Genomic DNA, 12662 nt, shown 5'->3' with positions numbered 1-12662 from the left:
TTTCTTTTTCTTTTTTATCTCAACAGGTCACAGAGAACACACAAACTGAATCAGAGGGAAACAAGCACAACATTTATAAACACAAGGGAAGGAACATATTAAAGTTTGTGTTCAAAATCCAATCATTTCTGAGGCCGTGTCAACAGATACAGATATTTTCTCATTTCATTGCAACACGACTGTGCACTGTGTCACGTTTCCACCAGTGGAGCTGACCTACTAAAAACAGCTCTGTTTAGAGGTGTGTGCAGTCACTCAAGGAGATGTGCACAGATTACGCTTCACGTCAAGAAACAAAACTGTGCCTGATTTATGGCATCATGAATTATTTCTTATATTCTATGTACAGCTGATGTGTCCTTGAAGCTCCCCCCTGTAGGCTGTTGACTGTCAAAACAAGCTGTGTATGCAAATATAAAAAGAGGAGAAATCTGCTCCCTTCAGTCACCGCAAACGGATTTGCAAATGTAGAGAAGTGATTCCTGAATTTAATAGAACAAGTGAAGATTAGATTTGATGAAAGTGATGAAAACAAATTCACAACATTATAGTATCACATGTACGTTGACATATCTGTCAGCAATGTGGATATCATCATCAAAATCATCATCATCATCGTCATCGTCGTCGTCGTCGTCGTCGTCGTCGTCGTCGCTGATTTGAAAAGACACTATACACGAAGCTTGCTGTGGCACTTGTCGCTCAGAGCTGACGGAGAAGCTTTTGGTTTCTTTTTACCCATTTAAATTATTTATTTCATACAATATTGATAGAGTGTGACAACATTGAGACAGCAACAACATTAACCCCAAACACCCCCACCCCCTCTTGATATTTATCGTGATGATTATTGATTTTATAAAGGTATATTTTTTGCCCCCATTGCTCAGCTCTACTCCTGTCATACCCAGCTCTCTCCGCTCTGGGAGTTGCAGAGGAGCTGGAAAATTGATTGCTTTGCTCTTTGTCCAATTCACTCCAAAATAATTTATCAGCTCCGGCTATTAAATAATGTGTCAGCTAAGGATGTAGAAACATTTTGATGATTTCAATGTTGTTAAAGAGTAATAGCAAATAAAATCAAGTGCCAAGTTGCTGCCACACTGAGCTGGCACCTGCTTGTGTAGTGTTTCATCTTCCTTTCCTGCAGCTGAATTTTGGCTTTTACTAGTTTGGGTACGTGCAGCAAATACGGTATGAGCTTCACTCCACCAAGCCCTGAATCACTTTCATTTCTCTTATACGTGTGTGATGCATTGGTAATTTCCCACAATCTGCAGGTGAATCATTTTGTGCACATCATAGTTATCACTGACCTTCAGATACGGGCCATCCAACATGCATTTCACTGTGGTGATAAGGCTGTGTACTCAGAGCATGCTCTCTGCTTCTCACCTGTCCATATAAAAAGATAAACAGTATCTGGGTTGATCTCAGAAGCTGTGTAACCTATTTTTGTTCCCCCCCCAGCGGATCTATTTTTTTTTCATGAGAAGAGCTCAGCCTGGTGTTTTCAAGACATGCCTTTTCAATTTCATACTTCGTCTTCTCAAGGAAATGTGTCAACGGTTCATATTTGTTCACACCCATGCATATTGTATATGTGTAGGTTGGATAAAGTTACAGAATTTTAGAATATATACATTTTTCCTTTTCCTTAAATCCTAAACAGTGGATGTACCTCTCAGTAACCCTTAGTAGCATGCATCCAAATGGACGTGATAATGCATATTTACAGTATGACATCATATGCAATAACACTGCAATTATCAGTACTGGGCTGCAGCCAAATTCTTGGTATCCAGAGATGTGCTTAAAATGTTCTGGCTAGATAACCTCTGCGTGTACTTTGAAACTCTCTAATCTGAAGATAGAGCCACAATAAAGATAGCGCCGCCCCGCTGCCATGCAATTAGGGGTAATACAGTACTGATAAAACTGGGCTCTATGGCGTAGGTAAGTTGAGTTTAATGCAACAAATAGGCTACAGTTAAGAGGCAAGTTCTTGAAAGATTAAAGGATCAGGTTTCGTACAGGGGTTACAAATACAATTATTAAAATTGCTCTGAATCTATTGTTTCCTGAGTGAATCAGGGAAACCATAATTCACACCAGCTCTGCCAAAATTTCATTTTCCTAACACAACCTTATTTCTGAACATTAGAGATTCTTGACTTGTGTACTTCTGAAAAGCCTGAGGGAGCTGTAAAATTCATGTCTGTCTCCCCGGGGTTGAAATCAAAGATCAAAACTGCTTCAGCAAGTTTGATTTATCAACATTATGGGACACGCCTGACACACACACGCCTGGGAAACAAAGGGAATATTTACCCCGTCTTTACAGTTTATACAGAAAATGAGAGTCTGCGGACTCAGCTGTGTGCCACACAAACCCCAAGCAGGTCTGATTCTGACGTGCATGTCCCTCCCCGCTCTTTTTAATGGTTTAGTAAAGGCAACCACATCCCAGAGAAAAGAAACTTACAAAAGAAAAGATTCAAAATAATAATGTAGTGTCTGATGAAGGAAAAATGTCTTTCTCTATCTGAAGAGAAAGGAAAATGAATGTCTTTCCTCAGACGTGCTTTGAAGTCAAGCTAGTGGTGAAGGAATTACAGTATGTTGTTATTCATCAGCCAGTTGATTCTACTTTTTTCTGAACTGCGGAGAAGTTTAATAGCTCTGCCATTGATCAAATCTCTTCCCCCACTGTGATAATCGCTAGACACGCCTTTGAAACTTAGCAAGTATCATTTTGTGTTTCTGCTGCCAGAATATGTTATGTAATCCCTTTGCTTTATGGATTGTATGTTTTGTAATGGTACGAAACAGATGCTTCTAATTATGGCTATAAATATAAGACACTGTGAGGCGCACAGTGGTGGTTGTGCCAGAGAAAAGCTAAATAATGTCATTGTTCACAGAAACTGAATAATAACAAGTGCCTCATGAACGTACACAAAGAACCAGAGGGAGTGTTTTCCAGATGAAAGGATAGTTGGAACAATTTTGACAATTTCTGCATCGAGGACTTTGGTTTGACAGATTCATTAATAAGTGTGTGATTGTGTTGTTATTCCAAACTTTGTTTTTCTTCTGTGCCTTTGAATCAAAGCAATGTCTGCACATGACAGCTCCCCAATAGTCGAAGCCAAAGCCTCTTGACTGAATCCTCCATGTTTGTGGATGGGAGATGGACAAGACAAAAAGTCTGTTTGCTTATAGCTTTCTAGACACTACAGAGAAAACTTCAAAACTCTATTGTATGTTGAGCCTCTCCTTATCATAGACGTAAAGATGGACAACATGACCGCTCCCAAAAACTAAAGCCAAAGTATCTCAAATCCCCTCTCCTCCATGTTTGGGGATGGGACATGCACAATACTAAAAAGTCCAAGTACACGTCAAATACATTTTTCTACAGGATGCTTTCTGTTATTTTAGGGAGTTCTTGTAACCCTGATTATTGTTCAAGTGCTAATTATTTTTGGTAAATTTGGTTTGAAATATTTATTTTATGCTGTAAAACGTCACGATTGACAGCTGAGAATGAGTAGCGAATGGTCAAGCGCATGTATGGCAACCACGGCTCCCTCCCCCAATTGTTCCTGCGCACACTCTGGCTCTAAATAGACAAGATGGCAGCATTTTGATCTGGAATATGTTACCTTAATTTCTGGAGAGTGGGAGGAAGTGGAGACACGTCGTCCATCTATAAATACAGTCTGTGGTTGATCCTGTCCGAATGTTAACGTTTTCAAATAAGTACGCAACAACACAGCTGAGCTGAAAACAGCCTTGTTAATGATAGCCTGACATATTGAGCAAACCAAAGTCAAATTTTGACATGATTCTAAGTTACAGGCCTGATCGGATGCATACATTACCCACATTGCAACACAAACGCAAACGGTTTGGATGGAGTTCCAGGTGTGTTCACGTGTTTATGTGAGTAGCCTCAAGCCTCAAATGAAGAAAGTTGTTCAATCCTGTTTCTTTCACCTCAAGCGCAATCTCCAAAATTAAGTCAATTGCTGATTTGCACAAAGTTGTTCATGCTTTTATTTCATCTTGCTGTGATTTGCTGTAATGGATTTCACTTCTGGTATCATCCAGAGCTCCCAACATCGTTTTCAATTGATGCAAAACGCTGCTACTGCCTTTTCATTGTGACAAAAAAGGAGGACCACATCACCCCTTACACTGGCTCCCTGTCGGGGACCTACGTACCTTTCAGAATCATTGACCTGGTATTTACCCTCTTGAGCTAAGATCAGTGGACGGAGATCGTCTGGTTACTCCCAGTTGAACTTAGACAGACTAATTCAATAGATTCTTTTAAATCCCTTATCAAAACTTGTCTTTATATTAAAGCTTTTATAAAGAATTGACATTGGCTCTTATATACCCTCACTCATTATAACTATCTATATATTTTAGTAATTAATTATATCTGTTGAGTTTTTTTCTCCACTCCTGTTCTATTGTTTTATTCTCATAGTTTCTTCCTTTTAAAGCACTTTGTAATATTGTTAAGAAAAGTGATACATAAATGAAATGTATTATCATTGTAATTCTTATTTTCTTTACTTTATTCAGTTTTTTCATTTATGCAGTAGGATTATAATGTAGACGATTGGTCAGGTTCCCCTTTAATTAATTAATCATTCCCATCCCAATAGTGATGATAACTTTCAGTCCATCAAAAATAACATCCTTACAGCTATGCTGCTAATATGTGTTGGCACATTTTTTGTTGTTGTGGTTTGAACTGATGAACTAATTGTCACTAACAGATAAAGATAATCATGACTCAGTCCACCCTCTGCCTTTGAAAGCAATAAAAATTAGCTGTAAATCAATCCTGTCCAACAAAGTATTCAATGTGAAACCAACAGCGACTTGTGATGAGGACATCAAATGTCACTCTAGGAGAAACTTTGACCAATAAATCTATCAGAGAGCCTTCGTCTTGTGCTGATTGGCTCTCCCAGCTGTGTGCTAAACAGCGGATTGGACAGTGATCAGCTGGGATGGGGTAATGCTTATGACATTTCAACTTTGTCCCTTGAGACAGACTCAAGGTTTGCTCCTGGACACAGAGCCTCACAGAGGATCGTCTTGATCTAGTTGTGTGTTGTGTTTTAATTCCTGCTGGAAGGTTTCACTGAAATTTCATCAGCAGCTGATTTATTATTAGAATTATGGCACTGAAAACAGAGAAGGTAAGACATACAACTATCGTTATTTCCGTAAGAGAAAGATTCCGCCTGAGCAGTGGAAGAAAAAAGCTATTACAGAAGGTAAAAATGGATATATATTGATTTGAGTCTTTTTTAAAGGCAAGTGTGGGGTTGAGTGAGAGAAATTTGAACTGAAGATATGAATCATATTTTGTAAAATTAGGCAGAACTGAGAAAAACCTTGACTCTCAATCTTCACTCAGACTGGTTGTTCATTTCAGGCGCACCCTGGGTTGGACTTCATTGACCTCCTGCTCAGGAACACTGATGAAACCATTGGTTACCACAGCAACCAATCGTGGACTATCACATTTAATGATGTGAGTATGGTCATTGTGCACAGTTCACTAAGGGGACATAATAATCCCAAAAGCAAACACAGAATCTCATTATGAAAGTGTGATGGCCGAGTGGGATCTGTATATAACAAGGGTCATGTGTCGTGTTAATGGAAGCATGCATGTGAGCTCATTTACAGCTTCATGTATACATGCAGCTGAATGACAGACAGTGATGAGATGAGACTCACAAGGAAATGAGCTGGAGGAATTGAATGTTCTTTTCTGTGCTCGTGTGAGAGAATATGATTTTCTGATTAAGTCAATGGCAAGAAGATGATGGGATTATGTATACATATACTCTCTTCCTCCACCTCAGGCCCAGAGTCCAGAGAGAAGCTCTGCTGATGATTTCCTGGACTCCCTGCTGGGGGGGAGTGACTCCTCTACGCCGGCGTCCCCACTGTGGTCACCTTGCACGACCGACAGTGGCATCAATGAGGACCCCCTGATGGATCACACGGAGAGCCCTCACCCAACCTTTGACGCACCGGCTATCCCTCAGGCTCCAGGAAATCAGCTGCCAGCCAGTGAAAAAACTGCCTCCATTGATCAAAGTAAGACTGGATTAACAGTGACAGTTATATTCTGGTATTTTGGACTGGCAAGGAACATCTCTGAGGCTTACAGCCACATGAAACAGTACAGCGTTTAGAGACACACAAACCCACAGGAACAATGTGATCCAGGTCACTGCAGCCCTGCCAGGTATAAAACGTTGTGCTGCAGAATAATGATGGCTTTTGAGTGAGCTTCTAAAGGCTAAAGGCACCTTTCAAAGTGCAAATAATTTGTTTTTCCCATTTATGAGCATCTGCAAAGGATAAAAGGCTGTGCAATTGTCATTCATTACACGAGGAAGTTGTCTTTTGAGGGGAAAGTCTTTTGAATAAATGTCCCTTTTCACAATGCTGATGGTTGACCTCCTCGGTGCTAAACATTTTTTAGATGTGTTTAGATGTGGTTTATGCACATAAACCACATCCGCAACAACACAAAGACATTTCAAACAGAGAAAAGTGTGACATGCATTTTGTTGTGGCAGTGGACTGTGCAGCACAGCGGGGTGCAGCACACGCGGCGGTCTCAGATGCAGGCAGCAACCTAAACACGTAATGTTTTTCTTTGAACGGCACACGGTGGAAATATTTATTTAAGCGAAGCATCACCTGCTGTTTAACTCATTCAATCCCAAGGTCGGGAGTCCAGCAACCTGCAGGAGCAGTTTGGAATCGCATACTACCTCACGACGAACCAAAGCTCTGCTCTGTTGTCCAGTCAGACGCTCACGGTGAAGGACCTGCTGTTGTCGAACCTGGGACAGAAAGTGAGTAGAGAGATAATTATTTTTCCCCCCCAGCTTTTAAACCAATGAGGGGTGTTAATTAAAAATAATTGAGTTCAATGTTTTCGATAATTGCACTTCATGGTCCCCTGCTTACGTGTCCCACACAAGAGCCACCTTTGCACGATATCAACAACATTTCCTGAGCTACACTGCAGTGCTTTCTCTGGGTGAGCTGCCCAGACAGTCACTTAAACTCCAATATTCTGTCCGCATGGTTCACAGGCACAACAATTCCCCCAGCATTCCCTGCCAGAGCTTCAGCTTGACGAGGATGAGAAGACACTTCTGGCTAAAGAGGGTTTGAACCTGCCGGGCAAACTGCCCCTGTCCAAGGTACATGAGCAGGACACACACTCAAACACGTATATGGGGCACACACACACACGCACACACACACACACACACACACACACACACACACACACACACACACACACACACACACACACACACACACACACACACACACACACACACACACACAACATAGTTTCCTCTCACTCACCCTTTTTCTTTCTTATTCTGTCTTCTCCCTATCCTCCCATGTGTTTTTTCTCCCTGACAAGATTGAAGAGAAGGTTTTAAAGAAGATCCGGCGGAAAATCCGCAACAAGCGCTCGGCTCAGGAAAGTCGGAAGAAGAAGAGGGAATATCTCGATTGTCTGGAGGGAAGGTACGAGCCGGCTGCTCTCGGCCTCCTCACTCAGCACAACATTATTTCATGCACATTCCGCAGCCTGGGCAAATGAAGCTTTAATCTGCAGCCATCTGTTGTACTCTGAAGCACTTTAAAATTAGAGTATTTTGTCAGTAACTTTAAAGGGATAGTTCACCCAAGAATTAAAATGCACTCATTATCTACGCACCACTATGCTGATGGGGGGGGGGGGGGGGGGGGGGGGGGGGAGTGTTTGAGTCCACAAAACACTTCTTGAGTCTCGATTGAAGTAAATGGTGATCACTTCTTCCAACGTAAAAAACAACAGATTTTGTTTTTTAAATGCCTCCATACTGCTCCTGTGGTGTCATCCAAGGGTCCGTATGCCCTGATATTCAAATTAATTTACACCATGTTCTTATTCAAAATGTCCGCTGTTATCCACTCGCGAAGGCTGTTCCGGAGGACGATATCAGAACACTTGTGAATTTTCATTTTTGGGTGACCTATCCCTTTAACAAACTGTCATGGATGTGTCGAGGCCTCACCTACATAACCAATGTGACTGTTTATCACTGTTGAGAAATCCTGAAATGCTGTCTATTGTCGAGATATTCGGTGACAAAACATAGCCAAACATGTCGTGATATTCCACTTGCTTGGCTTTATACTGAAGATGGTGCATTGATGCAGTATCTCACAATGTTTGCTTGCAATGGAGCTCAGTTTAGTCCTTGTCCTCCTCCTCTTCCTCCTCCGCTACCTCCAGGTGGTGGAGAATCAACCTTACTACACAGCCAGGCGTCCTTTGTCACCAGATGTATTAATCCTGCCTGCCACCCCCACGTTGGCTCTTCCACCCATCCCACCTCCACAAACGATGCGGCATGTTTAAGCCTGTACTTTGATTCATATGACGAATAACACCTTAAAAGAAGTGCAGTCCTCAATTCCCCTGCATGTTGCTGTTTTGACAGATTCCAACAATTTATTGTTCATAAGCAGTGCCAGTGTATTTTCAGCACTGCTCGATTGCACTGATGCTGAGCTTCAGATGGTTATACTTGCACCACTGGACTCTTAAATTCCCCATCATTGATTCATCTCAGAACAAAGGAGTCATTAAACCGAGGGAGCTGTGGACCGTAGTCAAATCTGACATCAGAGTGGTAAAGAAAAAATTGGCAGAGAGTTTGTGGTCTAGAGACCAAAAAAAGAAACAAGAAGCCCTAGTGTTATATACCTTAATGAATACATAGAACACATTGTCTTTCTGTGCCTCAAAATCCCCAAACAACCCTTTGTGCATATTTCAATAACTTTTAAAATCCTTCATTATCTTATAGGAGTTTTTTTTACATTTAATAGTGTGCTATGAACATCTCATCCCACCTCGACCTCTGTTTCCCCTGGATCACAAAAGTTTGCATTGAGCAGAGTCGGCTGTTGTTTCTTTAATCAAACTCACTGCAAGCAGAGTGTATCAACTGGGTTATCACTTATTGATGCTTCAGCTCAGTCTGTCTGCCTTAATGGAGGGTGACTCATAGTGACTCAAGAAACCAGAGAGACAGCAGTAGAATGGGGTCGGGGGGAGGGGGGTAGAGTGGAGCCCCAAGATTTCAGAATGGGTGCGAGATAACACTCAGCAGACGGATATTGGCTAAAGGAGAATTGAAGGAACACACAGTGCTTAAGGCCTATTAATATCCTCTTAATATATGTTTCTTTTCTCTTCCACTTACTTCCTCGCTGTCTCTCTCCATAGGATGTCTGCATGCAGCGCTCACAACCTGGAGCTGCAGAGAAAGATCCAGCAGTTGGAGGAGACCAACCAGTGAGTCCTCAAATGAGCCAAACAAGGCCTCCAACTAACGATGTGCCCTCATTATTGATTTATCCATGGATTATTTCCTCGTTGTTTTGCTTATAACTTTAAAGGGTGGAGAGAAAATTGAAAAAAACTTTTTACATCAACCAAAGATGACAAGGTATTCAATTTACAGGGATTTAAAACCATTGACTGTAGATGGATGACATGACTGCTCCCCAAAAGTCAAGCCATCGCTCCCTTGGGGTTGGTTGCAGTATAGGTTATAAATCCGGCCTCCTCCATGTTAGTGGATAGGACATGGATCAAACTGTAAAGTCAAAGTACACGTCAAATACATGTTTCTCAATGATCCTTAGCTCTAGAGCCAATTAAGTGGTGGCGGTAAAAACAGTACTCACATCAGCTTCACCCTATCGATATGGATTCCATTGTGGGCATCATCTTAAACAACTGAATGAACCAAACAAAAGAACTTTAAATGCTGATTGGAATACTTTAATGACTTAGGTTCATTTTTTTGTTTGCTGTTTTTATCTCACTGTTGGGATTCGTTTCCAAGCAGCTACACTGAGTATCTTTTGTTGGGAGTTGCAATGCATCTGTCAGTGTTTCATCTGTATCGATTTTGTCCCTTGGCCCCTCTTAAGAGGCAGACAGACATTCCTCATATTGCCAGAATACAAAGCCCTCTACAAATTTGAAACCTGAAATGCTGTTATTTGGCTCCGCTTCCTCCGCATCCTGCTTCCTCATTAGGCTGCTTTCTTCCTGATGCTGCTGGGCTAACGTGGGAAGACGCTGCATGCTCGTGCTCTTCTTTTTGTTGTTTGAGTTGCCAGTGATCATGACAAATGATGCCTGCACATCAAGGAACCTGTGCATCTCCCCTGTGAACAATTCTTTTTTTACACAGCCTCTTTCGTCTTTCTGTCTGCATTTATATTACAGTGCTCTGTTGGAGCAGTTAAACCAGGCGCAGGCTCTGCTTTCCAGCAGCTCCAGCAAGACAACGCAAAAAGGGACCTGCATCCTGGTGAGACAGATTACACACTGCATTTGCACATCTGCCCAACCATAATAGGCACATATGGATATAATACACAAGAGACAGAGGCTCAGTTCTGTGTATGTATTAAAGAAAATCTGATATTAATTATATATTCAAAAAAACTGGGATTTTTATGCAAGTTCATCATTAAACGTCACAGCCTGTTTTCCACTGTTGCATTTATATTTAAGATGTTAATCGAATGAAATGTTTGAGTTGCACCTGCGCTCATCTTTTGTTCACAGTTGTGTGTTGGTTATGCTTAATACCACCTTTTCCTCACCCCTGTGCTTTCTGTTGTTTCCCTCTGCTCTCTGTGCTTGGCCTGTTTTTGTCCTGCTGTCTGTGTTCGTGTCCAGGTTCTGCTCCTCTCTTTCTCTCTCCTTATTTCCTCAAATTTTCAGCCAGACCCTTACAGCCATCTCAGCCAGGCGGAGTACACAGAGACCAAAGGTATGTAGGCATGCATACACCCACTGTCTTTCTCTAACACACACACATACACTTACACCTCTCCACCATGCCTCTGCCCCCTCAGTGCCGTCCCGCTCCCTGCAGTCAGTGGATGAAGTGCAAGACGTCCCTCCTCCTCCACTCCTCACTGTCTTCAGGGGCTTTGAGGCCTTGAGCAGCCTGACCGAGAAGCTCTGGACCTGGGCAGATTTCCCCATGGTAGACGTCCAGTCCTCTTACCACCAGGATCACAGGCACCGGGACAATCACTGAGCTCCTCGGGCGTCACAGGAGGAAAGATAGCAGCGAAGCAGTGCAGCCTTGCTTGCAGATACAGCATCCAAATTAGCAATTTTATTGCTTTTTTAGCGTCTGTTCAGAGACCGAGTGAGGTGTCATGGTGTGTTTGCCACCCACCCTAACACACAAATAAAATATTTTTCTAACTGGAATTCGGATGGAGGTCGGGGAGGAGGTCATCCGCACAGATGCATTTTTTGTTTGTTTCTTCATCTCCTTTCTTTGGATGAACGGAGCCTCAAGGACCTGGCAGATATTTTATTGCTGATGTACTACTGCATGATATAGGTATTTGCAGTATGATTTGGAAAAGAAGACAAATGTCAATTTACTGCTGTATTTTATTATTAACTTTAATGTATATGAGCAAGAACATAATTTAAGGATTAAAATCTTTTCTGAGTGACTTTGTGTTTTATTTCTTTTAAGTCGAGTTTGGAAGAGATGTGCATCCCCAAAAATAACGAGGCAATATCGTAAAAACTACAATTTCGTCCCCTCAAATATATAAGTAAAAACTGCTGCATGACTTCTCACTTCAATAAAACCAAGCCTCACTTTCATGCAAGTTGTCAAAAGAAACTCTGCCTGTTTTTTATAGTAGATATTATATTTTTTACATGTTTAAATTTTAGAGCAAAAGTATTCATTGCTATACTGTCTGTGGAAATTAGATCTATGTTGCGAGACCTTTTATAGTTGGTTCAAAGAAATATGTTGTCATTATTAGTTATTATCAAATGCTTTTGAGGGATAATGACTTTTAGTCTATCTATTAAACAAGAACACTTCATGTCTCGGGTTTGCTGGCACATTACCTAACCTAATTTTATTTCCCATATCCTTTCCAGGAGAATAACATCCACCGTTTTCTTCCTCATCTATGTTCCCCTCCACAGCACGTCACAGTTCAGACAGCATATCGATTTTCAGGACGGTCTCCATTTCCAGGATTTTTAATCTCTTTCTTTAACATTACAGGTGGGGCTTTTTTTAAACATTGATGCATAGATCTTGATAACAAACAAATATCAAGCTAATTAAGTGTGTGTAATTAAAAAAATCCAGATCTAGTGAATTTAAATGTGGTTTCATAAGGGGACTATTGGGCCTTGGCAGATGTATGCACTCTAGTATAGTATAGTATAGTATAGTATAGTATAGTATAGTATAGTATAGAAGTAGTAAGCTCTGTAATTCATACTGTAAGATATTCAGATTTGTGGCTGATCAACAGATGGCTTAAGGTGACGCTTAAGGAAAGTCACCAAAGTCATCTGGATTCATCCTCTGGGGACCATGAATGTGAGTCCATCAAGTAGATGGGCCTGAGTGGTCGACCGACTGGACCTACATTGTATCCCTGTGGAGTCAGGCTAGAAGGAGCATGGATAAACAAAATAAATGCAAATGTACTCTCCACCTGTGTTACATTTCTGG

General features: G+C 41.4%; 1 protein-coding gene across 1 annotated transcript; it reads left to right on the top strand.

Annotated features, from left to right (window-relative positions):
- The first annotated feature begins 5204 nt into the window (after positions 1-5204).
- On the top strand, positions 5205-11391 carry LOC117778345 (cyclic AMP-responsive element-binding protein 3-like protein 3-B). The gene is made up of 10 exons (XM_034613847.1): positions 5205-5225; positions 5435-5563; positions 5907-6138; positions 6778-6908; positions 7152-7262; positions 7496-7602; positions 9356-9424; positions 10370-10454; positions 10829-10922; positions 11008-11391. Exons 1-10 carry the CDS (start codon positions 5205-5207, stop codon positions 11193-11195), a joined length of 1167 nt encoding a protein of 388 aa, XP_034469738.1. The 3' UTR covers positions 11196-11391.
- The last annotated feature ends 1271 nt before the right edge of the window (positions 11392-12662 follow it).

This window comes from Hippoglossus hippoglossus, chromosome 17 (genome assembly GCF_009819705.1).
Source record: "Hippoglossus hippoglossus isolate fHipHip1 chromosome 17, fHipHip1.pri, whole genome shotgun sequence".
Lineage (NCBI taxonomy): Eukaryota > Metazoa > Chordata > Actinopteri > Pleuronectiformes > Pleuronectidae > Hippoglossus > Hippoglossus hippoglossus.
Note: the sequence above shows the minus strand (reverse complement) of the source record. Positions and strands in the feature narration are given on the sequence as shown.

Excerpts from the sequence above, each read along its gene's own strand:
- LOC117778345 (XM_034613847.1), top strand. The coding sequence starts at position 5,205 with ATGGCACTGAAAACAGAGAAG. Across the intron at positions 5,226-5,434 it reads TGGCACTGAAAACAGAGAAG|ATCTTCACTCAGACTGGTTG; the intron begins GTAAGACATACA and ends CCTTGACTCTCA. Across the intron at positions 5,564-5,906 it reads GGACTATCACATTTAATGAT|AGTCCAGAGAGAAGCTCTGC; the intron begins GTGAGTATGGTC and ends CCTCAGGCCCAG.